Source organism: Molossus molossus, unplaced genomic scaffold (assembly GCF_014108415.1).
Source record: "Molossus molossus isolate mMolMol1 unplaced genomic scaffold, mMolMol1.p scaffold_m16_p_7, whole genome shotgun sequence".
Taxonomy (NCBI): Eukaryota; Metazoa; Chordata; class Mammalia; order Chiroptera; family Molossidae; genus Molossus; species Molossus molossus.
In genome coordinates, this window is record NW_023425401.1 from 107,303,354 (window position 1) to 107,330,424 (window position 27,071).

The 27,071-nt window shown below is 49.7% G+C and overlaps 1 protein-coding gene across 1 annotated transcript in view; it reads left to right on the top strand.

Moving 5' to 3' along the window:
- CNTNAP2 (contactin associated protein 2) overlaps window positions 1-27,071 on the top strand; it is a 1,693,809-nt gene that overhangs the window by 1,587,184 nt on the left and 79,554 nt on the right. Inside the window, exon 21 of the mRNA XM_036246733.1 lies at window positions 21,879-21,972. Coding sequence (XP_036102626.1) covers window positions 21,879-21,972 — 94 coding nt within the window. The remainder of the gene's footprint in view (window positions 1-21,878; window positions 21,973-27,071) is intronic.

A 27,071-nucleotide genomic window follows, 5' to 3' on the forward strand; every position in this document is an offset into this window, starting at 1 on the left:
TCATGAACTTCACTGGCGTCCCCTGAGCACACCCCAGGGTGAGCACTTGAGGGAGACTGACCTTGGGTGAAACATTTGCTCCAAAAAAAAAAAGCCAGCGTGCCCGATCCCCACACAGAGAATGAAGAAATGACCCCAGGACTTTTCAGACACCTGCGTGCATCGGAACCTGTGACACCCTCGAGGGGCGTCCTTTATGAAGACCCACCGTTGCACCAGGGATAACAGCTAAAGGCTTAATGCCAGTCAAAATGTAGAACAGACCCCGGGAGGCGAAGAGCACAAAGAGCACCGCACGCAATGAAAATCGCGCCGGTGAGCGCGCATCCACGCCGGTGAGCGCACATCCGAGGCTGAACATCACCGCGAGGCATTCGAGCGCTCGTATCGCAAACCCTCTCTTCCTCCCTCCTTCCCTTCCTGCCGTCCTGGCATTTTTCTTCCTCTTTCCCTGGTATCCCTACCGCACTGCGCAAGGGATCGAACGCGGTTTATAGGGGAACATAAAATGAAATTGAGAATTAAAGCAAGCCACAAAATGCTGGGCTCCGAACCAAGGGGGGAATAGACCGGAGTTACCCAGGTCATGAGGTCCCACCAGCACGCGTAAATTTGGCCTGAACTTCTCTGTGGCCCGTGAGGATATAGACGCACCGGTGCCCCGAGGACATTGAAACGTTTCTCACTCTATCATTGTTATTTTTTTAACACCACGGATAATATTCACTGGCATAGAAAGCTGCCCATAGTGTGGCCCCCTTAGGCAGTCCCACACCGCGGGAAGAGCTCACTCACAGTGATGCTGGCCGGGTCCCCGGCACCCTGCTAAGCACATGGCACACATTCTTCCATTGAGGCCTCACAAAGCGCCGTGTAACTCACCCCAGGTTAGAAAGCAGTAAGTGGTGCCCATTCGGCCTGGCTCAGTGGACTGAGCATTGTCCATGGACTGAGAGGCCCCGGTTCAATTCCCAGTCAGGGCACGTGCCCTGTTGCGAGCTCAATCCCCAGTAGGGGGCGTGCAGGAGGCAGCTGATGGATGTTTCTCTCTCACATCAATGTTTCTCTCTCTCCCTCTCCCTTCTTCTCTCTCTAAATAAATCAATAAAAGCATATTTTTTTTAAAAAAAAGAAAACAAGCAAGCAGGAAGTAGCAGAAACGGGGTTGAAGCTGGGTCTGTTGCACATGGACTAACCGTGCTCCCACGCCATCTGATAGAGGAAGGAAGGCCATGAAATTTGAAAGTGGATACCACGGGCCAATAAGTCGAGTGATGTTGTTGTTATTGTTGGTGGTGTTACTATTACTCTAAACTGGCTTAACAATATGCAAAAGTATAGAGAATAGTAAACACACACCTCTGTATCCGCGCCCCCCCCCCAAACATTACAGATGTTGGCATTTTGCTCTGTTTCCGCAGATTTTTGTCAAATGCAGTGATGGTTGAGGCCCCCTGTCCTTGTCACAGAGTGAGCCCGAGGAAGGCAGCAGGCAGTGTCTTCGACAGCATTCCTGCAACAAATGCTTTTCACAGGAATCTTTTTTTTTTTTTTTTTGTATGAGATGTTTGGATGCAGTATCTCCTTAGGAAACTCAAGTGTCACTTAAAAAAATGGATTTCAGCCCAAACAATGTCACAAGGTGTAGGTGGGATGGGATGGATGTTGGGGAGGGAAAAAAACAAGGAAGTTCGGATATTCCAGCCTGGTCCAAGGATAAAACTAGCTCAAAAATAATTAATAATAATAATAATAATAATAATAATAATAATAGAATAAGCTGTATGTTATCTGAATACCTATAACATACCCTGTAGGGGTTGATGTAAGTTAGACAACAGAGAGTTCAGGGATATATTCTCTGGCACAAATATTCAGGATCTATACTCTCTAAAAATCAAATGAGCATATGGTCAGGATGTATCATTTTGACTTGGGTCAGACTGGAGGGTCATCCCATCTCTGCCAAGGAGGAGGCAACAGATTTCCTGCAAGCAAAAATAAGGACTTTCTTTAGAAATACGTCCAAGTCCTCTGGAACAAACAATGATTAGGTTCCCGAGTTCTTATACCACACAGACCGTGACTTCAGTTCTTTTCATCGGGAATTTTCAACACAAATGTCCCCAAAAAATGCCCTGGCTTCTCTCTCTTACAATAAAGATAATAATTGGTTACCTGGCATTGATCAGAATTGCAACCAGGTTGCATGAAAACAGCAGCCTCCGTGGCTAATGGAGCTACGCGTTGAGTATGAACCCGAAAACATGTTCAGAGACGTGTTACAGAAACAGTGCGTGCTAGACGCTAGGGACAGAGGGAAATAAACAAACAAGACGGCAACACCGGTTGCTATGGCAAATTAACCCTCAAATCTCGGTGGCTTACCCCAACAAAAGTCTGGCTTATATCAGGTATCTTTTTAGGACAGGACTTTCCTAGCTTGCCTGGCTCTGTCCTCTGGGGGGCTCTTCCTCATCCATGGCCACCACTTAATGGGGTGTTGGTCATGCTGCCTTCCGTGCGGCTATGTAGCCCGGAGAGTCCGTTTCTTGTAGGTTCCCGTCATACGGAGGGTTGTTTTATCCTCTCAAGGAATAAGGTCAGAGGCCTGAGTCTTTGGAAGGGAGGAGGTTCTCAGATGGATGAGAAGAGCAGATGATCAGTAATTAGATATTTGCCTGGCCATATAGATAGGTCAAGAAAAAAAAAATGGTTGTCTCTGCTCGTAACTCTAATTATGGGCGAGGCCCCCAATTTAGATCCGTTTAGGCAGTTAAGGGAGGGCATTTCTCCTTCACCTGTAGGTGTCCACTGCCATCAGCTCAAAATAATACACGTGACAAAGCCTCACGTCTTGGGGAACCCTGTTCTGAGCCCCTTCACTGCCATGTATTGTTAGATAAATTTTTTAAAAATATATAAAAGTGTATACAAAAGTGTGGACCCAGGCACCAAGAGGTCGCTGGTTCGATTCCCGGTCAGGGCACATGCCCAGGTTGTGGGCCCGGTCCCCACATGCAGGGGGGCATGCAGGAGGCGGCCCCTTGATGTTCTCTTTCTTCGATGTTTCTATCTCTCTCTCCCTCTAAAATCAGTAGAGAAAAAAATTTTTTAAGCAAACCATGAATAGTGTTTGTGCTAAATAAGCCACGTAACCTACTGTGATTTGTGAAAAATGATATTCATTCTTGAAATTCGTTCTTGATAGTCTCCTTTGAAGAAAAATAATAATTTAATGGAGGTGAAGACACACGTGTTCAAAGAAAGAACCAAATGGCATGTGCTGGGTGTCATAAAATTATAATTTGTATAAGTGAGAAAGAACTAAGAAGTCCAACTTCAAGGCCATTGTTTTCCTACAACACACAAAAAAGTTCCACGTCAGATTTTTGTTTTTTCCCATCCTCACCCAAGGACATTTTTGCATTTATCTTCAGATAGAGCAGGAGGGAGAGGGGGAGGAAGAGAGAGAGAAACATCGATGTGAGACACACCAACTGGTTGCTACCCACATGACCCCAACTGGGGCCGGGGACAAACTGCAACTGAGGTACATGCCCTTTGCGGGAACCGAACCCGGGAATCTCTGGTCTGTGGGCCGATGCTCTAACCGCTGAGCCAAACCAGCCAGGGTTCCACATCAGATCTTTAAGTGAACGTGAACGAAACCTCCTGTGCTTTCCATGTGAGCTTTCTTCCCTTTCTGTGACATGCAGCCTGGACTGAAATTAGACACAGAGCTCAGATGAATTATTTAAAAAAAAAAAAAACAACACATGCCTTTATTACCTTTCAACTTTCTGCCAATAAAGAACAATAAAGAAGAAGCATATGGCTGTAAACAGTCCTGAAAACTTTAATATCAGAGGTTGTTCAAGCCTTTATTAAGGAAAAGAACAGTGTTCCAAGGCAGTAAATCTCTTTAGGGTTGTCAGAACAAATAAAGAAAGTTGGCCTCGCTAGCCTCAGGCCGTTTTCTTGAAATTACATTTCCTGTGACTTCTTGCCTGTGGCTAATTTCGTGTTTATCTCCTCTGGACGGTGAGCTCACAGCTTCCACGGTGCCTGTTGACAGGAGGGAGGGATTCCAGAATGACTGTGAGCCCTGTAAGTCTCCGAGGTCCCCTCCCGGAGACACTGAGCCATGTGCTCAGTCTCTGCGGGACTCGAAGCAAGTGTATTCTCCCTGGTCTCCCGCCTGAGCGGAAGACAGACTCGTTACGGTCAGTTGTGTAGAGGGCATAGGTCAGCCTGTTATTAGTTTCTTTTTATTTATTTTTATTTTTTATCCTCACCCGAGGACATTTTTCCATTTTTTGTTCAGATAGAGTGAGAAGGAGAGAGGAAGAGAGAGAGAGAGAAACATCGACGTGAAAGGGACACATCGAGTGGCTGCCGCCCGCACGACCCAACCAGGGCCGGGGACAAACTGCCACCGAGGTACATGCCCTTAGCGGGAACCGAACCCGGGTCTCTCTGGACCGCAGGCCGACGCTCTAACCGCTGAGCCAAACCGGCCAGGGCTATTAGTTTCTTAAATCATTCCAAGGGTCCTATTCCCTAGCAGGTGCCTGGGAGGAGGAGACAGAAGGATGTGAAATTGGAAGCCTGCCCATTAATTTCAGTCTGAATACGAGTCAGAGCTTGTGTGTTTGATGTTTCCCTGTGCCCGGAAACGCCTCCTCGCCTTGAGATGCACGCCGAAAACCTCACACCTGAGCTTTCTGGAATTCGATTCCAGGTGGGGCGGCAGCCCCTGGCCCTCGGAAGGACGGTAGCCAGTTTGTTTAATTCTGAGCGGACAGTAGGACTATATGGTGAGGTGTCTCGGAAAAAGAGAAAAGGGGTACACAAATATCGGTCCCCAGGACCCCTTCGCCGGCCAGTGCCTTCAAACCAACCTACCGCTGTAAACTGAGGCCACCCCTGCACTTGGAGTTTGGGGTACCCCATATTTAAAGAAACAATTTCTGGGTGTGCAGTGACGTGTGATGACAATCTCGCTGAAGAAGGCAAAATGTTCTCAAGATGGTTCTGGACAATTCCATTAACAATGCCCTTTTCTTATATTGAAACCTGTATGAGGGTCCCTAAGAATTTAACACAAAGACCTCTATCTCATGGACGTGACCCCTTTCCCATGACCACCGCCCAGCCCACTGCACAGCGGGCCAGTTCCAAACAGCAGCCGTTCCTTAAGCCTGACGTGGACGGAGGCAGGTGGTCAGCGACCCCATTCCCCGGGGCTGCTCTCGGACAGGAAGTGCTGCGAGATGAATTCAACTTCACTCACAGTAAATCTGAAGAGACCAGACGGGTTCTGGGGGCCAGGTGGGTGAGAGACATTTGGTAAGGCGACGACGAGTTGATGGGGCGGGAGAAATGAACAAATCGTGTCTTTTACCTTCAAGGAGTTTATATTCTGGGAGGAGAGAAGATGTGTACACACACTCTGTATACATTTCCCCAGGCAGTAGAAGCCTGTTCTTGTTCATTCTCCACTAGAAGAATGTATCCAGTCGGTCTCCCCAGCTACATATAAATAATAGAGTTGGGGGGGGGCGTAGCAGAAGAAAGTAGTAGCAATTGGGGCTGATAGTCCGGCCACAGCTCATAAATCTCGGTTTCCTTTGAGGGTGACCTGAATCTAAGAGACCCCCCTGGAATCGGATGGCTGGATTCAGAGGTTGTCACTAAACTGTAAATAAACAGAGTCCTTCCTGACAAGCTGTTCTACTTCGTAGCTCCGTGTTTCTGGCAAGTCCGTGTTTCTGGCAAGTCTCCGAAACCTCAGTTTCGTCTCTGTGAACTAGGAATAAGTCCGCCTCCTTGAATGAGGTCTGTGTGCGTGCAGGGAAAATACACAGGAAAACACCCAGCACAGTCCATCTGCCAACGAAGGCTAGCTCCCTCCCCTCCTTCCCAATTCCCTTCTCTTTCTTAAAAGCAAAAGATAAATAAATCGCCCTGGCCAGTTTGGCTCAGCGGTTAGAGCGTCGGCCTGCGGTCTGGAGAGACCCGGGTTCGGTTCCCGCTAAGGGCATGTACCTCGGTGGCAGTTTGTCCCCGGCCCTGGTTGGGTCGTGCGGGTGGCAGCCACTCGATGTGTCCCTTTCACGTCGATGTTTCTTTCTCTCTCTCCTTCCCACTCTACTTGAACAAAAAATGGAAAAATGTCCTTGAGTGAGGATTAAAAAAGAGATCATTAACCAAGCCATTATCGACGGGGCTTTCGGATCCAAGGCTCCCGTACCACTGACTCACAGGTCAGCCCACAGAACAAGTCCTCAGGACGTACTACGTTCAATGGGGACATGGTGGCTGTTGCCTCCATGAGCGACAGTCGGGCAGAAGAGACCATCAGCTACACGGATGGGAACCAAGGCCCCACTGAAGAGTCAGCTCGTGCTCGGGAAACACAGAAAGGGGCGAAATCAATCATCGGGGTTGAGGCGGGAGAGACGAGAGAAGGCTCGACGGGGCGGCTGGACGGTTCCTGAGAGGCTCCCGTGGAGGAAGGAGGCAGCACGTTCTCCTGCTTACCCTCTGCTGCGGGGATTCGGCGTCTGCTCTCCTGAAATTCATAAAAACGACACGGAGGAAGCCGAGGGGAAAATCAGTTCCGCCATCACACTCTGATTAGAAACAGGAAAAGACGCATAATGGCTATGTCCACACTTCCCGAGCTGTTTCATTTCTTTCCTAAAGCGATTTCCCCCCAGATGAATGAGGCTGGACGAGGCCTCCCTTCCTCCGGGCCAGAAAGACGTGTTCGCGCTGCCGTGCGGTCTCGCTCTCGGTGGGAAGGCGGGCACAATGCAATATCTGACCCGGTTCAGGCTTGCGAGGTCGGCCCCTCTTCCCTTCTCGAGAACACAGCCAAAGCTTATAAACCCGGCCGCGGAGAGTTCATTTTTCCCCCCCAAGCACATTAAACACATAAATCATCTCTGAGAAAGAAGATAAGGTTCCTGGATTTCTATTTTGTCTGGCATGAAAACCCAAGTTCAAGCTGCGAAGCATGAGACTGTTATATCCATCTGCAGAGCACCGGAGCCGGGCCCAGACTGTGATTCTCAAAGCTGTTTCTCAGGGGGGTGAGCCGAGAGGGGTGGTTCCCGTGCACGGGTAACCGAGAGCAGGCTCCTGTCTCACACACATGGATCTCCTCCCTGGAAAGAATGTCTCAGCGTGAGGTCCGGGGTTCTGAAGGGTGACCTGCTGGCCTGGACTCAGGTGAGGGAGAAGGCTGCTCTAGGATCCAGCGAAGGTTGGGGTGGACCAGGTGGCCTGGAGCGGAGCCTGAGCTGGCGTTATGACGCCCTCTAGCGGTCATGCGCCATAACTAGTGCTGAGAGTGCGTCCACTCGGGAGTCAGGGGTACAGCGTGGGTCATTGGCACCTGACGTGAAACGCCGGGATGGCGGTGGGACTTGGTGTTGCTTTTCTAAATGGAAGCCTGTCATTGTGTCCCAAGGGTACAGCCTGGGGGTTTTGCTTAGCCTTGCACCTGTCACAGCTCGGACCCTGAGCCCTGGCCATGGAGAAAGCCCCAAGAAGTGTTTGCTGAGGGCCTGGATCAAGGGATGAATCTCGTGACGACGTCCCGGACTCTGAGCACACACCGTGTGCTCGGTGCTTGTTGGGGGGCATGGATTCTGCTTTCTAAGGTATAGTGGGTCCACCCTCCTCCCTCCCTCATCACTTGGTGACTAAGAGAATGATCCCTACTCCACGTGTTCGAGATGAAGAAACATTGTTGCCATTGTTAGCCAGTTACTGATGGGAAAGGAAGCCAAGGGGGAGCCAGACATTGTTGAGCATATTCAGCTGGGAAGCAGGAAGCTACAGCTTCACACTCTGCCCCACCCCGCCCCCACCCCCCAGGGAACCACCAGTCCCTCCCCACAGATCACTGGGGGAAGGGATAGAACAAAGGGGGGAGGTAAACAACGGGGGCAGTACAGTGGAAATGGTGCAGGGGGAGCTGCTTGACCAAGGAGGCCTGTCCGGCTCACCTGGGAAAGGGATCATTCACCAGGCGGTGGAATCCAACGCAAGCCTGGAAAATCTTGGGATGTTGGTTGTTTTGAAAAAACTCCTGGTTAAAATCCCAGGAGAACAAACCTCTCTCTCTCTCTCTCTCTCTCTCTCTCTCTCTCTCTCTGTCGGACGGGCACTCACCCATGTGTTTGCGCATTCTCTGTCCATCGCCATGTGGCCGTGGCAGCCATGTGGCCGTGGCACCACGTGCCCACAGCAGTGCAGACCCCGTGTGCAGGCTCCAGGCGGGGCTGGTTACAGCAGCAAAGCAATGGATTGCGCCGGGAACACGAGCTGAGCTCACCGAATGCTGAATGAACTGGGCTTTAATACAGCACAGGATCTCTGGGCACTCGCTCTATTTCCAGCCCTGATTTTCCGAGGCAGTGCAGATGGAAATGGGACATCGGACGGCATCTTTTTAACTTTGCACCACAACTACACCTTACCACCAGACCTCATCCTCTCTCGTGGATCCCAGGAAATGCTTTTACTCGGGACGCCGCAAGAACCCCACTTCCACCAGCAGCAATGCAATCCAAGTGTTGGAGGGGGTGGTAATGAAAAACCCTTGTGGGTAGAAGAGAGGCCCTGATCTGGTAGTTCAGGAGGAAGAACGAAAGTGTGGGTCAGAGAACCAAGCAGCTGGATAAATGGCTGCCGCTCCAGCAAGCATCCCTCCTGAGATCGTCACTCAGGGCCACCAGCAGAGGTCCCGCTGTGGAATGGCCAGGGGAAATGCGCCCACTCCACCAGCCTGGCTCTGTGCTCGTGTGTGTAACCCCACAGCTGGGCCCCACAAAGTCAGGTTCCTCTAGCCTCCAAAGTCCAGACCATCTCTGAACCCAGGGATAGATGCAAAGGGGGACAGGGTCATATAAGTCAGAAGATGCATAAAAAGAAATGTAGTAGCTAGCTGGTGTGGCTCACTGGTTGAGCATCAACCCTGCACCAAGAGGTCGCCAGTTCGTTTCCTGGTCAGGGCATATGCCCAGGTTGTGGGCCTGATCCCCAGTGGGGGGCATGCAGGAGGCGGCCCATTGATGTTCTCTCTCATCGATGTTTCTATCTCCCTCTCCCTTTTCTTTCTTCTCTCTCTACAATCAATAAAGAGAAAAGAAATGTGGGAGAGGAGGACATAGACAGAGGCAACGCTGGATGCCCGGCTCTCCACGTGTTCGCTGGAGTAGCTTGTACACTTGCTCGGGGAGTCCTGCCAGCCCAGCTTTGCGTTGGTACCAGGTCCACGCTGGCACAGAGGAGAGGCGTGGTCTTTGCAGACCCACAGACCTCTGGGCTTTGCCTCTCGGGAGCTGTGTCCTCTCAGGCACTGTAACTTAATCCTGGTGCCTCGGTTTCCTCAACCATAAGGCAGGGCACGTAAGAGTGTGCCCACTGGGTGGTTTACAGAGTCATGGCAAGACCGAAGGGGGGATCTGACCTGGCGCTGACCTTCAAGAATCTCAGATGCCACTTCGACGATGATCCTAGGGCGAGGGAGGAAGAAAAGGACAGACTTTGGGAGGGTGTTCTCTGTACTCATCTTCGTTCTCCCAGAACTTTCTGCAGCTGACCTTTCTTCCTGAGCTCGCCAGGGGAGCCGGGGCCGAGTCAGGGACTGGACCTTCTCCGGAACACGGATTCGGGCAGAGCTGGGGTTCGGCAAAGTAAAGAACGGGTCTGGAGTCCCCGTGAGGTGCAAGAGCCACAGACTCACCCAAGCCTTCTCTGGGGTAGATTTGAACACAGGGTCCAAGTCCAGAGTTGTGTGTAACAGGCTTACGGGCTGAGAATGATCTCGGTGTATTTGTGGTGGCCTTCAGACACACACACACACACACACACACACACACACACGCGGGGCTGGGTCGCAGGAGAAGGAGCGGATGCTCTTCTCTCTCTCACGTCCTCCTCCTGGGCTTTTCTATTTCCCGTTTCTCACCCCCTCTGCTAAACTCTCCCTCCCACGGTCTGCTTCCCGGAACAGGCTCCACACGTGGTGTTAGAAGCCCGGGTGTTTTCAGGGAGCTGCGTCCTTGCCTCTGTACACGCGCTGGTCCTCAGGCTGAGTTTCCAGGCCTGTGGCATGTACCTCACATTCCGAAGTCCCTCTGCCCACGTGGGATTTTTGTGGTTTTTGTTTGTTTGTGGTTGTTTTTATTCTCACCCGAGGACATTTTTGCATTTATCTTCATATAGAGCAGGAGGGAGAGAGGGGGGAAGAGAGAGAGGGAAATATCAACGTGCCACCCACTCAACCCCAACTGGGGCCGGGGACAAACTGCAACCGAGGTACCTGCCCTTAGCGGGACCCGAACCCGGGACTCTCTGATCCGCGGGCCGATGCTCCGACCACTGAGCCGAACTGGCCAGGGCGGGATTTTTGTTTATGTGTTTGTTTTTTATCCTCACCCGAGGAAATGATTATTGATTTTAGAGAAGAAAGGAGAGAGAGAGAGAGAGCAAAACATTCATGTAAGAGAGAAACATCGATCAGTTGCCTCCCGTATGCGCCCTGACTGGGGATCAAACCCACAACCTTTTGGTGTATGGGACGATGCTCCAACCACCTGACCCACCCAGCCAGGGCCTGTACAGTTTTTCTTGACACACATTTCCCGTCTCACTGGGTACAGGATGTGAGGGATGCGGTTGTCACCCCTCTGATGATGTGGTTCACACTCCCTCCTGAATATTGCGACTGCTGCCAAAACCTCCTGGCAAAGTAGTATCGACAGAACGTCTGCACGGAAAAGGGTGTGTTTGCTGAAGTTTGTTTTCTAATTTTTTTAACAAGGACTTTAACTATATTACAGTTAAAAATCAATAGAAATCTAACCTTTTCAACCCCATAAAATGAGTTCATTTTTTATTATTAGTCTTTTTCTGCCATTTCAGTGTCATGATTGCAAAAGAAACCGGGTCAACTCAGCTTTATTGAAAGACCACTGAGAAACCAGCTCAGGCTCATTTAAATACCGAAGCCAGTGCATTAAAAAGACCAATGAAGTAAAAGCACCTTGGATTGCTTTATTCGAACACCTCACGTATGAGAATCTTTCCACAATCACGATTTTAGCAAACCTATACACTTAGACCAGCCAATAAAGAGGAAAAAAATGCTATTTCATTAAGTAGGTTTAGAATCATAAAGCCCTTAACTTCAGTCTGATTAGACATACAGCATGTTCATTTTCTCTCAGTATTTTAGAATATCATTTGGCAAAGAACCATTGGTCAGCGAATACCATTTGCTTAGAAAACCGTCAGCTCCCAGGGTCAGGAGAAGGGCAATGATAGAAAGCAGAGTTTTATTTCTTAAAATAAGAAACACAGGACTAGGCGGTAGTGGTGGGAAGTCCTAGCACTGCAGGAAGTTGGGAATTTTTTTTTTCTTTATTAATTTTAGAGAGAGAGGAAGTGAGAGGGAGAGAGAGATAGGAACATCGATGAGAGAGAACATCAATGGGCCGCCTCCTGCACGCCCCCGACTAGGGATCGGACCCACACCCTGGGCATGTGCCCTGACCGGGAATCAAACCGGTGACCTCTTGGTGCATGGGTCGGTGCTCAGCCACTGAGCCACACCAGCCGGACATGCTGTTCTATTTTAAATACCGTGCCTTGTGGTTCTCTAGTTCAGAAAAGAACTCAGAGGAAAATCCAGCTTGCTTGAGAGCTCACTTCCCCACTTCTCCACTAAACCCGTCTCGCCTGCTCAGGGACATCCTTACGACAGCTCCCTCTTCCTTCTCTACTGGCTCGCTCCAAACTGCAAACACGTGATCATTTCTCTCACTCGAAACAAAGTTTGCTCATGGCCCCCCTTTCCCCGTTCCTTAGTGTTCCTTGGCCGTGAGACTCCCCACCACAAGAGCCTGGGTTTCAGGTCATCTTCTCTTCCCACCCCTGCTCTGCCTTCTGTCTGCCTGGCCATGCTGTGTCTGTCACGGTAGATACCACTGCGTCACCGGCTCCCTCCTCCGCGGCCGGCCCGGCCATCAGGGTCCCTCTCCTCGTCCCCTGGGGTCCGGGAATGACGATGCCCTCCCTCCCTGAGCACTGGCCCCCTCTGGGCGCCCACAGCACCGCCCACTTCCCCAAAGACTGACCCGACCTCATTTAATCTCATCTCTTCATCCGCGTCTGGGTGAACCTTCTCCTCCCTGCCCATGCCCCTGACTGCTTGTTTGGAACCTGAACTCAGCCCTGCGAAAATCCTACTGAATCGCATCTCATTTGTTTCAGTCACCGCGTCACAACCCTTCACGTTTATGGTGGCCCTGTTCTGTGACTAGCTCAATCTCTGCCAAGATTTCTTGAACCAACAGCCCAGAGTTGGACCAGAATTCACAGCTGGAGAATCGTGGTCCACAAGACTGCCCTCACTTCAGACCAGCTGCAAATCCGGGGGTCCCAGACCACCCTCACCTCTGGCCAGCCCGCTACAAACTCAGGGCTTCCTACTGACCTCTCAGGCTCCAGAATTTGGTAGAATGACTCAGAGAGCCGGCCCCAGGCAAAGCTTCCCCCTCTTCAGGTCCTGTCACCCTCCCTATTGTCATGTTGATTTGTGACACTACACCAAGTACTGCAGACCAGGGAAGTTCCCCTGAGCTGTGTGTTCAGGGGTTTCGGGAGATTGTTTTGGCTTCGTTATGGAGACATGATTGATTCATTCACTGGCCAAGAGGTCGAACTCAATCTCCAAACCTCATATCACCTCGATTCATTATTTACATTGACCTTCCTTCCCTGATGGAAACCCGATCCCGCCCCAGGCTCTTTCTTTCCTGAGTGCGCTCTCTGACCCACAACCCATCCACCCAAAGTGGAGCTCCCCCTTCCTCGGTTGCAGGCTCATGTCACTCAAAGCAGTCCCTGACTAGGAGCCTGTACTGCGCCTCAGGCTCCCGGGGAGGAACACACAGCAGGTTGGATTCCTGAACAGTGAACTGGTGGATGTCACACATCAGATACGCCTGTGGCCCTGGCCGGTCCGGCTCAGCGGTTAGAGCACCAGCCGTGGACTGGAGAGTCCCGGGTTTGGTTCCCATTAAGGGCATATACCTCGGTTGCAGTTTGTCCCCCGCCCGGGTTGGGGTCATGTGGGTGGCAGCCGCTCCATGTGTCTCTCTCACATCGATGTTTCTCTCTCTCTCTTCCTCCCTCTCTCCCTCCCTCTCTATCTGAAGAGAAATGCGAAAATGCCCTCGAGTGAGGATAAAAGGATAGATAGATATAGATAGATAGATAGATAGATAGATAGATAGATAGATAGAAGGTAGGTAGATGGATGGATGGATAGATATAGATAGATATAGGTAGATAGGTAGGTATGTAGATAGATGATAGATAGATGATAGATAGATAGATAGATAGATGATAGATAGATAGATAGATAGATGATAGATAGATAGATAGATAGATAGATAGATAGATAGATAGAAGGTAGGTAGATAGATAGATAGATAGATAGATAGATAGATAGATAGATAGATAGATAGATAGATAGATAGATAGATAGGTAGGTAGGTAGGTAGGTAGACAGACAGACAGACAGATACTCGTGTGCTCCGTAGTTACACCGTATCCATCGCTCTGCAGAGGTCTCCCACAGCCCACGCGGTGCCCAGCGCGCTGCTTTTTCTCGGCTCTCTTCTCCTTGGCCCCGCACCCCTCTCCAGGTCTCCCCACAATATGTGCAACAAGATGTTGACTCTCCCCAAAACAGGGTCCAGACTTTCAGGCCCAGCACAGGGAGGTGCCCCGCAGACATACCCCCTTGAACGTGCCCTCCTGGCAAAGAAGTGGAGGTTACAGACGACAACAGTAACAAGCTTGGGGAGACACTGCGCCAGAATAGTTTTTAAAAACTGTCACCCCAGTCCTGTCGGGATCAGATTGATACCTTGCAGCTGGCATTCAGACCCCTCCACAATCTGGCCTCCTTACTGCCTTCTGTTGCCATGGCTAGTTCTCTGCAGGGCACACCCTAAGGACCTCAGGACCCCTGAGAAGTTGCTGTACGTGCATATACCTCCTCAAAACGCCCCCACTCTGCCGATCGGAGTGTTTAAACATGATGGCACTTACTCTTCATATCATACATTCTAGAATCTAAGGTAATGTTTTATATTCGATTGTAATATGTTGTTTCGTAATACCATCCCCTAGTGGCTTCGTATAAGTCTTATTTCCAAAACAAGAGTCTAGGCACCTTGACCCCACGTGGGAACATCTGCATATACGAATCCTCAGCTCAGCTGCAGGCGCGGGTCACTGGGCGTCTGGGCAGCAGAATGGCGTGGAAGTCCTGGGGAGCACTAGGAGGTGGAGGGAGCCGTGTCATTGATGGAAAGGACGGAGATGCTTCAGAGGGGTCATGTGAGCCTTGTGCCCAGGTCTCCCTCTTCCTGTCCTCGGGGTGGCCTGAGGGAGGGGCATGCCACCCCACAGGTGTACCCTTCTCAGGAGTCCCCATCTTCCTCCAGCTGAGGCAGCAACCTGCTCACGTCCAGAGATTGGCCTCTCTTTCTGTGAAGGGCTCATCTCCAAATAACGTCCTTGGATCTGCACCAGTGAGGTCCCACACTGAAAACTTGGCAATCAGAGTAGCCACCCCTGACCCGTCTCAACCTCAGCAGATAAACAGCGTGACATCAATAACAGCACACGCCCCGGACGACAGAACTTTCCCTATTTGCAGACTCACTGAACAGTCCTTTGCTGACCCATCACTCACTGACGGCCTTCCTGAAGCTTCCCCCACACCCCTCACCCAGGACTTAGCGGAAACCAAATTCAAACGCCCCCCGAAAACGTGTGTCTGACAAATCACCATTGCAGAGACATAGAAACCGAAACAGAAAAGGGCTCCAGTATTTGCACATCTGTACGCTTTCTCGTCCGTCTGTCTTCTTTTCATTGAACTACTAAGAGATGTGCCGTCGCGCGGTATCAGTTTAGCAACATTATATTTGTTCATTTGTTATATTTGTTCATTAACACCCATTTTTTCCCTCGTTTTCTTCCTCCCTTTTCCCGCCCATGTATTTCTTCTTGCTTATTCCCGGAAAGTCATGTTACAGTTTAGCAAAAGGAGTTTGCCTTGAGCGCTTCAGTAAAATACGCCACGTGAAGTGATTTTATCGCTGCTGATTACGTTCACGATCCCCTAACCACCCACTGTGCGTAACGACCGAATTCCGTGGTTATTGCAGTGATCTGAAATATAGAAGTGTGCAAAGACCACGCGCTGTGTTCACACTAGAGGAAAAATTACTAGGGCTGGTTCAGGTGTTAGTTGTTAATGCCTTATAATCAGCTTCTGAATGCTCGTGTATGAGTCAAAACACAAACCTTTGAAATGAATGCCATTTCAGCTACAAAATGAGGATTTCTCCTCTCATTCGTTGCTATTTATAAAAATTATATAATTTATTGATACAAAAATCAGTTCTTTTTGTTGTCTTTTCAGCAGTTTTTGAAAACATTCCGTGTCTTATGTCCTATTCGGTGGTTTTCCAGCAGGTGGAGTTATTAGACAAGGAAAAGTGGATCGCCATTTGAAAGCTAGTTTTTTTCTTTTTATGATTGAGAGATTTTTGATATACTAAAACATACCTCGCCGAGTGAGCTCACTAATTGCTTTACCTGCATTTATTCTGCAGGGTCTCAAATGCACTAGACCTTAGAGGACATCAATTGCACTGATTGAATTACCATAATAATGATGGCTGAGTGACAGGAGGAAGCGTGTATAATACCCCTCACTTTAAAACTGCTTTTGGCCCTGGCTGGTTTAGCTCAGTGGTTAGAGCATCGGCCCGCAGACCAGAGTCGTGGGTTCAATTCAGGTCAAGGGCATGTACCTCAGTTGTGGTTCAGTCGCTGGCCCTGGTTGGGGTTGTGTGGGAGGCAACCAGTTGATGTGTCTCTCATATCATCTCTCTCTCTCTCTAAAAAATAAATAAAATAAAACTGCTTTTGAAGCCATGAGTGAAACCTCCTGCCATCTCTGAAGGAGAAACAATGTACAAATACAGCAAAGAAAGCTCTGTCTCTTCAGTCCTTTATTTCTCAAGCCTTAAGCATCTCTGGAAAAGAACATTCCTTGTGACTTTTTTTTTTTTATCCTCACCCGAGGACATTTTTCCATTTTTTGTTCAGATAGAGTGGGAGGGAGAGAAAGAGAAACATCGATGTAAAAGGGACACATTTAGTGGCTGCCTCCCGCACGACCTGAACCAGGGCCGGGGACAAACTGCAACCGAGGTACGTGCCCTTAGCGGGAACCGAGCCCGGGTCTCTTTGGACCGCAGGCTGACGCTCTAACCGCTGAGCCAGACTGGCCAGGGCATATTCCTTGTGACTCTAATATTGGTCCAAGTCCGTAAACTTGGGCAGATCACTAGCCCTCCCTGGGACCTAACTTCCTCGTCTACATTGGTGGGGGGGGAGTGATATACTCGCTGTTTCTAAGGCTTCTCCTCGCTTGAACTTTCCCAACGGAACTTGACCTTTATGTAAACATTCACTCAGGGCTGGACGGTGGGAGCCACATTGGTTGACAGGTGAATACAGAAGGCAGAGACAGCTCTTGTCCCTGGGTCTCAGGACCGAAGCGAGAGGAGTCTGCGCGTCAGGAGGCTCACCAAGCGCGGGGGCTAGAGGGCGCTTCCCAGAGTCAGAGTTCACTCTGTTGTCACAGCTGGGTTTGGTGAAGCGAGAGCAGAAGAGGGTGAAGGACACAGATCCAAAGAAGCCCTGAAGTGTGTTCGAGAGAACACACTGGGTCCCGAGGGCTGAGAGGTGGAGTCAGGTCAGAGCAGAGGGGGGAGGGGAACCCACAGCGCTTTCCTGTCCTGGAGCCAGGAAGATGGGCTCTGTCCTCTGATCACCTTGGGGCGTCTAACAGCTCCTGGAGAGGCGAAGGCTCCCTGGCGTGCCCACCTGCTGGTAACCGCCGCATTCAGCGGGCTTCCCGGTCACGGAGGTGTCTGCCTCGGGACACAGCCCTCCACGGCTACCCCAGCATGAACGCGTGACCGCTCCTCATTCATTCCAAGGCCCCGTTACAGGCCGCGGTGTTTCTGGGCCTCTTTCTTTTCCTTACATATCTCGACCGGTCAGTAGGATTTATGAGTAGCTTAGGCCAAAACACAAACACAAACTAAGGTGGAAGGCAGGGTGACCTCCCAGATGGCAGCCGCTGTCTGCATCCTTGGTTGGTCTTGGAAGTGGATGGAGGGTCCTGTGGCCGGGCAGCATAGGCTGGAGGAGGCTGGCCTGCTGGCCCTGCGGTGATGCCCCGTGGTCTTCAGCCGCATGGGCCCAGGAATGGGTCGTGCCAAACTCAAAGCTCCCAGAGTGATGAGAGTGGCCCCGAACATTAACACTCAGGGTCCCAGCGCAGCCATCATCCATCTCCTGCGGTCTTCGTGTGGGGTCAGGTTTGCTCACCCAAACCGATGGCGCGACATCATCTGAGGGCCATGGTCATCGGGTCACCCATGGAGCTCTTCTCCGCGGGAGCAGAAGTTCGAATGGAAGTGAGAGCTAGGGTTTCCGTATCTTACATATATACATATACATACACATATACACACACATACACACATACACACACACACACATATATACATACACACACACATACACACACACATATACACTCTCACACACATATATACATACACACATACACATGCACACACATACATACACACGCACACACATATACATACACACACATACACATACACACATACACTCTCATACATACACGCATGCACACACATACATACACACGCACACATACACATGCACACACATATACATACACATATACACACACATACACATACACACACACACATATACACTCTCACACATACACACACACATACATACACATACACACACACATATACACTCTCACACACACATATACATACACACACACATACATACACATACACACACACATATACACTCTCACACACACACATACATACACACATACACATGCACACACATACATACACACACTTACACATACATACACACAAACATACACGTGCACGCACACACATGCACACAAACATACACTCACACATACACACCTGTGCACGCACACATACACATGCACACACATACACTTGCGCATACACATACACTCACACATATGCGCACACACATGCACTCACACATACACACATACACTCACGCATACACATATACTCACACACATACATATACACAAACATACACACACACACATACACACAAACATGCACTCAAACATACACACATGTGCATGCACACATACACATGCACACACACATATACTCACACATGCACACGCACACACACACGCACACACACACACACACACCAGTGTGGCTCAGCCAGTGACGACTCATTTAATAATTGTTAAGTGAGCAGCTAAGACGGAGGCGGTACTGGCCCATTTCGTGTGGGTCCTCAGTGGACCAGGAGGTTTACTAGATGAAGCCGCAGAAAAGAAACATCCCAGGGTCCAGCGGTGCATGTGAGGCCCTGCGCTGGCTCTTGGAGAAGGAGAGGGAGAGGGTGTCCCCTGGGCCTCACAGACACTGTCCAGCGCAGGGCCAGGCTGCAGCCCCGTAACTGGTGACAGACCCACAGTGAACTTTGCCTCCCACTCTCCTGTAAGTTTGTTCTGTGAGAAGCACAGATTCTCACAGAAGGAGCAAGTAGACCAGACTCCCGGGTTCTCGTCCACCATCCTCCTCGACTTCCTCACACGCTGGGGCTCAGGCCTTGTGCAGGCTGAAGACTCTCTGCCTGTCTGCAGCATTTGTCGTAGTTTTCATTTTAATTGTCACAAAATCCTGAACAAGTCATTTGGATGAGAATTATATATCATTTATAATTTAGATTTAGATTTCTGTTCGACGTTTTGGGGGTTTTGTTGTTCTCTTTTGTTTGTTAATCCTCACTCGAGGATATTTTTTTCCATTGATTTTTAGAGAGAGTGGAAGGGAGGAATGGAGGGGAAGGGGAGGGAGGGAGAGAGAAACATCGATGTGAGCCGGGGATCGAGCCCGTGACCCTTCAGTGGCAGGCTGACGCTCTAACCACTGAGACACACTGGCCAGGGCTGATGTGTTTTTAATTGATGACTTCACAAGATTTGGGTGTGTTCAGGGTATTTACAGGTAAATGACAAGCAGGCAGCTGATATGATATAAGTTACTGATATGTTAGATAGTAACAGAATCAAGAGTCAAAAACTTCAGCTGCGCAACAAAAATTTAGTATATATGGGGTGTCCCCAAAAATGTATACAGGATGTGTGTAGATTCTATTACATTTTGAAAATGGAATGTATTTTAATAAACACTGGCTTTATAATTATTCAAAGTTGAGTATTCATTGGGGGGGGGCACCCTGTATATCAGTATAAAGGTTAGTCATGGACCACATAAAGAGAGGAAGGAGAAGAGTAGGAAGTAACCCCATGGAGAGCTAGGAACTTCATTGTACTGTGAGCTCAGTACCGATCATATAAAACCGCCTCCAAGAAGCCAAGTCTGAAAGAGTTCAGGAAGAGGAAGGATTTTCCACTGTGCGGGTCAGACCGCCTCTGAGGACTGACTTCACCTTTGTGCCCATTGCTTAAAGAGCTGGACTAGCAAATGTCAACACGTTTTTATCAAGGACCTACTATGTGTTCAGCACTGTCCTGGGCCCAAAGACACAAGAAATCTTAAAGTCTAAACACAGAAATTTGATATTTTTAAAGATCATGGACTCTATATTCATAACATGGAATACCAGTCATTCCTTTCCAATGATGCTTTAGTTGTATATGTATTGGCACCGAGGAGGTTTTATAATGCATCATTAAATAATGGAAAGTAAATGCAATACATGTAGTTGGGGTCCATCCAATTTTTGTAAAAAGCTGAAAGAATGTACATTTGAAAATTAACAGTAATTATCACCAGCTGTTTTTTCCTGCAACTCTCTATTATTTTTCTATAATGAACAAATATTGTTTGTATTGCTTTTCAGCTCTTTCACAGGATAGATACAATTATAAGAAGTACTTAAGGGGAGATCATCACTGGGAAGCGATGTAGAACCGCCTGCTTGTTTGACGACCCCTAACAGAAGCAGGTGCAGGGACCGCTGCAGTTACCCGCAGGTGCCACCAGATGGAGCTAAAGCAGCTCCTAACATGTAGCAGCAAAAACGGAGTCACATTGGCTCCACAGAAGCCACTTGACGAGATTCTAAATATTTAAGATTTCCTGGCCAGAATAAATGTTGTCTTAATGATGCCATGGAAATTATTTTTTTAAACTTTTTTGAAATGATAGCCAAACATGCTAATGTCTGCGCCAAAGATTTTTTTTGGACCTTTGTTAACAGTATTAGCAAATACTCGCCCAGGCACAAAAGCGTCACCGTTCTGCAGGTCAGAACTGCCCCCTCCCGAGATGCATGACTCCTGGACGCTTCACCTTGACCTTCTCAGTGGCTGCTAGGTTTCTAGTAAACGACGTCAAGATCCAGGTAGTTATTAATAATTAAGGTCATTCCTCAGGGCAGCTCCTTCTTAATGTGGGGGGTGAGATTAGCTCCCTTCCTCCCACTCCCTCCTGCCACCCTCCGGTCCCCAGAGCAGGCTGGCTTCCAGCAGCTTTGCCCACCTTGGCCACCGCTAGCCGGGACCCAGGACCGGGAGTGGATCTAGTTCCTGGAGACTGAACTGTGCCTTCAGCCAGTCGCTTCTTGCGCTCAGTTCCCACGGGAACGCTGGACGGTGACGCAGGGTTTTCTTCTGACACACACCCTCCCTCAGGGTCCCTCCCAGGTATCAAACTCACTTCAGAGAAAGCGAGGTGACAAAAGAGGTTTTTCACAAGTGGATACAAAGAAGCCCAGAAGGCTGCAGGAGCTCACCGTTCGGGAAACAAACTATCGGTTTTTCAATCAGCTAAGGGAGGAAAAGCCAGGCAGGGACACAAAGGACAAATCCTGTGATTCTGGGACAGCCCCGTGGGCACTTTGCCGTGGGAAATGTGGTCAGAAATGTGGGCTGCTCCCGTGCCATCCATATAGGCTGTTTCTGTGGGCTTCCTCCTCCCCTCCCCCGGGGCCGTCTCACCTGCTCTGAAAGACAGCTCTGCTCCTGGGAATGTCTTTGTGCCCTTCAGGCTCTGGTGTCCCTGCCCTGTGGCAGAAAGGAGCAATTAGCCTCATTTTCATAAGCAAGAAAGCTATGTGTATTTACCCAGCAAATGAAACCTCAGCATTTGAATATATATATTCATATGTGAAATATATATTCATAGTTATATTTGAATATATATACATGTATATATGTGAATATATGTATGTATGTATGTATGTATGTATGTATATGTTCTGGAAATCAATATTGGTCTATAAGCTGATAGTACAAAAAGGTGAAGGGAACAGGCTCCTAAACAAAATTCATTGTTCTTGATGTAGCATTTTCTATCTCAGAGGTCAGTACGGAGATTGGATCCAGCAGATTTTATCCCAATAAAATGAACAAGGATCTTAATCCAGGAGGTAAACTATGCACGGAAAATGTGCATAAACTGGCGAACAATTCATAAACTGACTTCACTTACCAAGGTCATATTGCTTTCAAATAACCCCAGCAAAGGAATAGTCAGACTTCTGATGAAATAAGAGATCCCGAAACCAAGTTTCTAAGGGTGATGTCATCGCCCCCACCCTGGGAAGATTTGATGCCCATGCATGATAGAGACATTCTTCTAAAAGTGACTCTCGTTTCCTTCCTGCAGCTCGATCATTATCCTTCTGTGAGTTACCAGCTGCCAAGTTCGTCTGACACACTGTTCAACTCTCCCAAGTCGCTCTTCCTGGGGAAAGTTATAGGTAAGAACTTCGGGCAAGTTGCTCACAGCCTGTATTCTAAAGTCGCGAATTCGCCTTTGCAACAGATTGTGGTTGGTGGTCGGGGCGTCTGAGTCAACGGTGGCGTTGGAACCAGAGTTCTTTGGTGCGTGACAGGTGTTAGCACACGAGCGAGGGCCGTTGTCTGCTCCTGGCTCGGTACACAGAACTTGTCCATGGGTGTCCTCAAGACCTCTGCTTAAGGTACACGGTTCTCTCGTCCCCTCGCTCCTGAGAATGACCGTGCGTGAGCTCCCCTGTGTGTGACCATGACTTCATGGGTCATCCTTACCCTTTTCTTTCCTATCGCTCAGTGCTATCTAGACTAACCTATTGATACGATCGACGACGTATTCGTTCCATGATTAAGGTGAAGCCAATGGTTTTTTGGTTTTTTTTACCACGAGAATGTACAGGGTGAGCCGAAAGTAGAAATAGGGAGATGGTGGATGATGCACTGGCCAAAGGGGAGGGTGACCTGTGTCCAGTGGGGAGTGGTGATCAGCATGGGTCAATGGTAAAAGAGCCCTGTAAGGAACCATCCCCAAACCTGTGGCTTAGAACGACAGCCCCTTCTCACGGATATGCGGGTGCGCCAAGGGCGGAGTGGCCGGTGGTATGCCGCTGTCTTCCTCCTGGGACCGCAGGGCAGCCGGGTGAGCTCCTCTCACGCAGAGGCACAGGGACCAGGGCCACCCGAGCGAGCACGCTCCGAGCCTTCGGTCCCGTCATGCCCACTAACGCGCCACTGCCCATAGTCAGTCACATGCCCGGTGCAGGCAGAAGGGAAACGGACTGTGGCTAAGGGCACAGGTATGGAGGGGGGGGGGGGGCGTTGGGGGCGCGAATGCAATCTGCCACCTTCCCGTCATCAGATTCCCTGCAGCCCAGGAAAACTCTGCGACCTGCTTAGTCCTTGGTAAGTTAAAAGGTCTGAGTAACCCTGGCCGGTTGCTCAGTGGTTAGAGCATCGGCCTGTGGACCAATGAGTTGCGGATTCGATTCCGGTCAAGGGCATGTACCTTGATTGTGGTTCATCCCCGGCCCTGGTCAGGGTCGTGCGGGAAGCAACTGGTCAATGTGTCTCTTTCACGTCGATGTTTCTCTTTCTCTCTCCCTCTCTCCTACTCTATCTAAAGATAAATGGAAAAATGTCCTCAGGTGAGGATTTAAAAAAAAAGTCTGAGTAAAGGAATTGGGGGGAATCATTAATTCACTCAAAAGTATGCTAAGCCCTGGCCAGTTTTGCTCAGTGGTTAGAGCGTCAGCCTGCGGTCTGGAGAGACCCGGGTTCGGTTCCCGCTAAGGGCACGAACTTCGGTTGCAGTTTGGCCCCGGCCCTGGTTGGTCGTACGGGTGGCAGCCACTCAGTGTGTCCCTTCACGTCGATGTTTCTCTCTCTCTCTCCCTTCCTCTCTCTCCCTCCCACTCTATCTGTACAAAAAATGGAAAAATATCCTCGGGTGAGGATTAAGAAAAAAAAAAGTAGGCTGAGTGTAGCCCTGGCTGGTTTGGCTCAGCAGTTGGGGCATTGGCATGTGGACCGGAGAGTCCCGGGTTCGGTTCCCGCTAAGGGCACGTACCTCAGTTGCAGTTTTTCCCCGACCCCAGTTGGAGTCGTGTGGGTGGCGGCCAGTCAGTGTGCCTCTCTCACATCGACGTTTCTCTCTCTCACTTCTTCCCTCTCTCCCTCCCGCTCTATCTGAAGATAAATGCAAAAATATCCTTAAGTGAGGATATAAAAAATAAAAAGTATGCTGAGTGCTTATATACACCAGGTGATATCCCTAAGTCCTCGTCCTCGTGAGGCAGGTATTCTAGTGAGCATGGGCCACGAACGAGGAATCACTGCAGACTATGAAGTGAGCTCGTGGTAAACGCTACGAGGGAAGATTAGGGACCACGAGGGGCAGAGGTGCCGAGGGGGGCAGGAAAGCTGTCTCTGAGGGGCAGCGGGCAAGCAGAGGCCTAAAGGAGGCGCGGGCACCAGGCAGGGTGGCAGAAAGGCTGACGGCGGTGCAGAGGCTGGGAGGCTGAGGTAAGATGTGCTCGGCTTGTCGAGAGCAGCGGGAACACAGTGATGACAAGGCAGAGGGGCAGGGGCAGATGGAGATGGAGGCTTAGCCCGCAGCCAGACCGCGCGCGTTGGAGACCCCTGCAGAGAGTCCTCAGTTTATGCCCAGGGAGCCGGAAGCTGCAGGGGGCCTTGATCTGGCTGAGATATCAGGAGTCATTCCAGCTGCTGGGTGCGGTGCCCCACACAGCGTGGGGCGGGTGGGCAGGGCGGGTGGACAGGAACGACCGGATGAGAGACAGTCACTGCAGTGCTGGGGGCTGGAGAAGCATTTGGATTAGAGAGACACTGAAGGGAGCCCGGCCGGTGTGGCTCAGTGGTTGAGCATTGACCCTGCACCAAGAGGTGGCCAGTTCGATTCCTGGTCAGGGCCCATGCCCAGCTTGTGGGCCCGATCCCCAGTTGGGGGCATGCAGGAGGCGGCCAATTGATATTCTCTCTCATCCATGTTTCTATCTCTCTTCCTCTCCCTTCCTCTCTCTCTAAAATCAATAAAGGAAAAAAAATTTTTTTAAAAAAAGATACTGAAGGAAGAGCCCGTAGTCTTTAGTGATAGACGGGGTGTGGTGGGTGAAGAAGGGACATCCAACATGGTGCCCCGAGTTTGGGGCCTGAGTAGCCGGGTAAATGGTGGTGCTACTTACTGCGACTGGAGGGTGTCTGGGGACTGGGGTAGATGTTAAGGCCTCTGTGGTGGACACGTCCGAGCCTGCTCCATCACGCCCAGGCCTGTGGTGCGTGGGACACTGAGCACGGCCGGGACGAGTCCCTCCGTCCCCGTTCCCGTCCCCCTCTCCCCCCACAGACAGAGGAGCGTCTCGGGTTGGCTTGGCCACGGGCCGTCACTCAGAAAGGCGAAAGAGAAAGGAACACTAACGTATTTCAGATTGTAGTCTCATGAAAAATAATGCAGGCGGTATCTCCATGCCGCGAAGTACTACTCGGCGACAAAAGGGACACACCGTTGATGCACAAAACAGCCTGCTCTCGTCTCTAGGGAGTTATGCTGGGGGGCGGGGGGGTGCATACCCAATGGCTCCTCTTAGATGGCAGTTTTGAAATGGCAACATTTTAGAAACAGGGCAGATCGGTGGTGCCATGGTTAGAAAGGGAGGGAGGGAGGGAGGGAGGGAGGGAGGGAGGGAGGGAGGGAGGGAGGGAGCCAGGTGGGTGTGGGGTATGAAGGAGCAGCATGAGGGATTTCTGCAGTGTTAGAATCGCACGTTATCTTAGCTGCAGCGGTGGCTACACAAACCTGCACTGGTGGTAAAACTGTAAAGAATTAACTGTGCACACAAGCAGGTGCACGGCCTGGCTGAGATCAGCGAATGGCTCAGTCTCGGTGACACTATGATGGTTTTGCCAGATGTTTCTTTTGGGAGAAAACTGGGCAGAATACACACGGGATCTCTCTGATTCTGTAATGACTTCAATACTGATTTCAGTTATTTTAAAAAGTAATAGAGGCCCTGGTGGAGTGAATCCGTTGGTGAGAGTGTCCCCCCGATACACCACGGTTGGGGGTTCCATCCCTGGTCAGGGCACACACAAGAAACAACCAATGAATGCATCAGTGAGTGAACCAACCAAGCAGTGTCTTCTCTCTCTCTCTCTTTCTCTCAAATTAATTTTCTTACGTGATAGAAGCCAAAGATGTAGCCCACGTGATTCTCCGGAGTCAGGTAATCACAGGATGGGATTCAGTGCCTCCTAGCGGTGGCGCCGTCGACTCTGCAGAAGGTGATCGACAAGAAAGGAGAACAAGAAGTCACTACCCCCTCATCGCTGACTTTTCTGCCTCCGCCAGCAGAGACTGGGAAATGCACAGGAATTAAATATTTATCGACAGCTTAGGATTTCATTGTTCTTTTAGGGTTGTTATCGAAAGGAATGATTAATATAATGCGCTTCTAAAAATGGAGACGGAGGAGAATGTGGTGGATTGAACTGCCTGCTAGCACTCTGCGAGAGTCTCCGGCAGCCGCTCTTTGCCTGTGATTGATACCCGCCTCCTAAGAGGACGACGTCTCGGAATCGATAAATGAACGAGTGGCAGCTAGTTAACTGAAATTTCTACTTCGTTGCCTTTGGCTTTTATTATAATGATTAAAGAAGCAGTAAAACAGTGATGAGAAAACTTATTTAAGTGATAGGCGAGAAATAATATTAAAACTAAAGAGAAGCAATTATATTTAATTTAAAGAAAATTTAGCATGGTCTTCATGTCCAAACTCTTCTCCCAGCTGAAGAAAATCTCCAGGAGAAGGAATTTGCCCAGTGAGTTATAGTTAGCTTCTCATTCTCCTTAAATTTCATTAGTAACTTTCATTGTTAGAAATCTATTGGGACTTTCTTCACTATTATTACTTCCATAGAATCCTAAGGGGCCGTAAGATATAATTTAATTAAACCACGTCTTATCGCCGCTGAGGACAACGAGGCCCACCAAGGTTAAGTGATTGGCCCAAGGTCACGTAGCAGGTTGGTTCGACATCCTTAAAAACGACACTCCATCAATGTCATAACAATCTTTGCTTGCCTCCCAAATGAGTCTTTGATGAGTGCAGTTAATAATCACAGCATTATGATCTAAAAACTCTTCACATCCAGATATAAGAGCTGTAAAAGCAAATCTTTTTTATGAAGTTTAGGCTGGAAGAGAGGACGCAGTGGGGGTAGGTTAAGAACACAGGCTCCGCCCTGGCCGGTTTGGCTCAGCGGTTAGAGCGTCGGCCTGCAGTCCAGAGAGACCCAGGTTCGGTTCCCGCTAAGGGCATGTACCTCGGTTGCAGTTTGTCCCCGGCCCTGGTTGGTCGTGCGGGTGGCAGCCACTCGACGTGTCCTTTTCACATCGATGTTTCTCTCTCTCTCTTTTCCTCTCTCTCCCTCCCGCTCTATCTGACCAGAAAATGGAAAAATGTCCTCGGGTGAGGATAAAAAAAATAAAATAAAATAAATAAATAAAAAAAAGAACACAGGCTCCGGCGTCGGGCGCCGGGATCCCAGC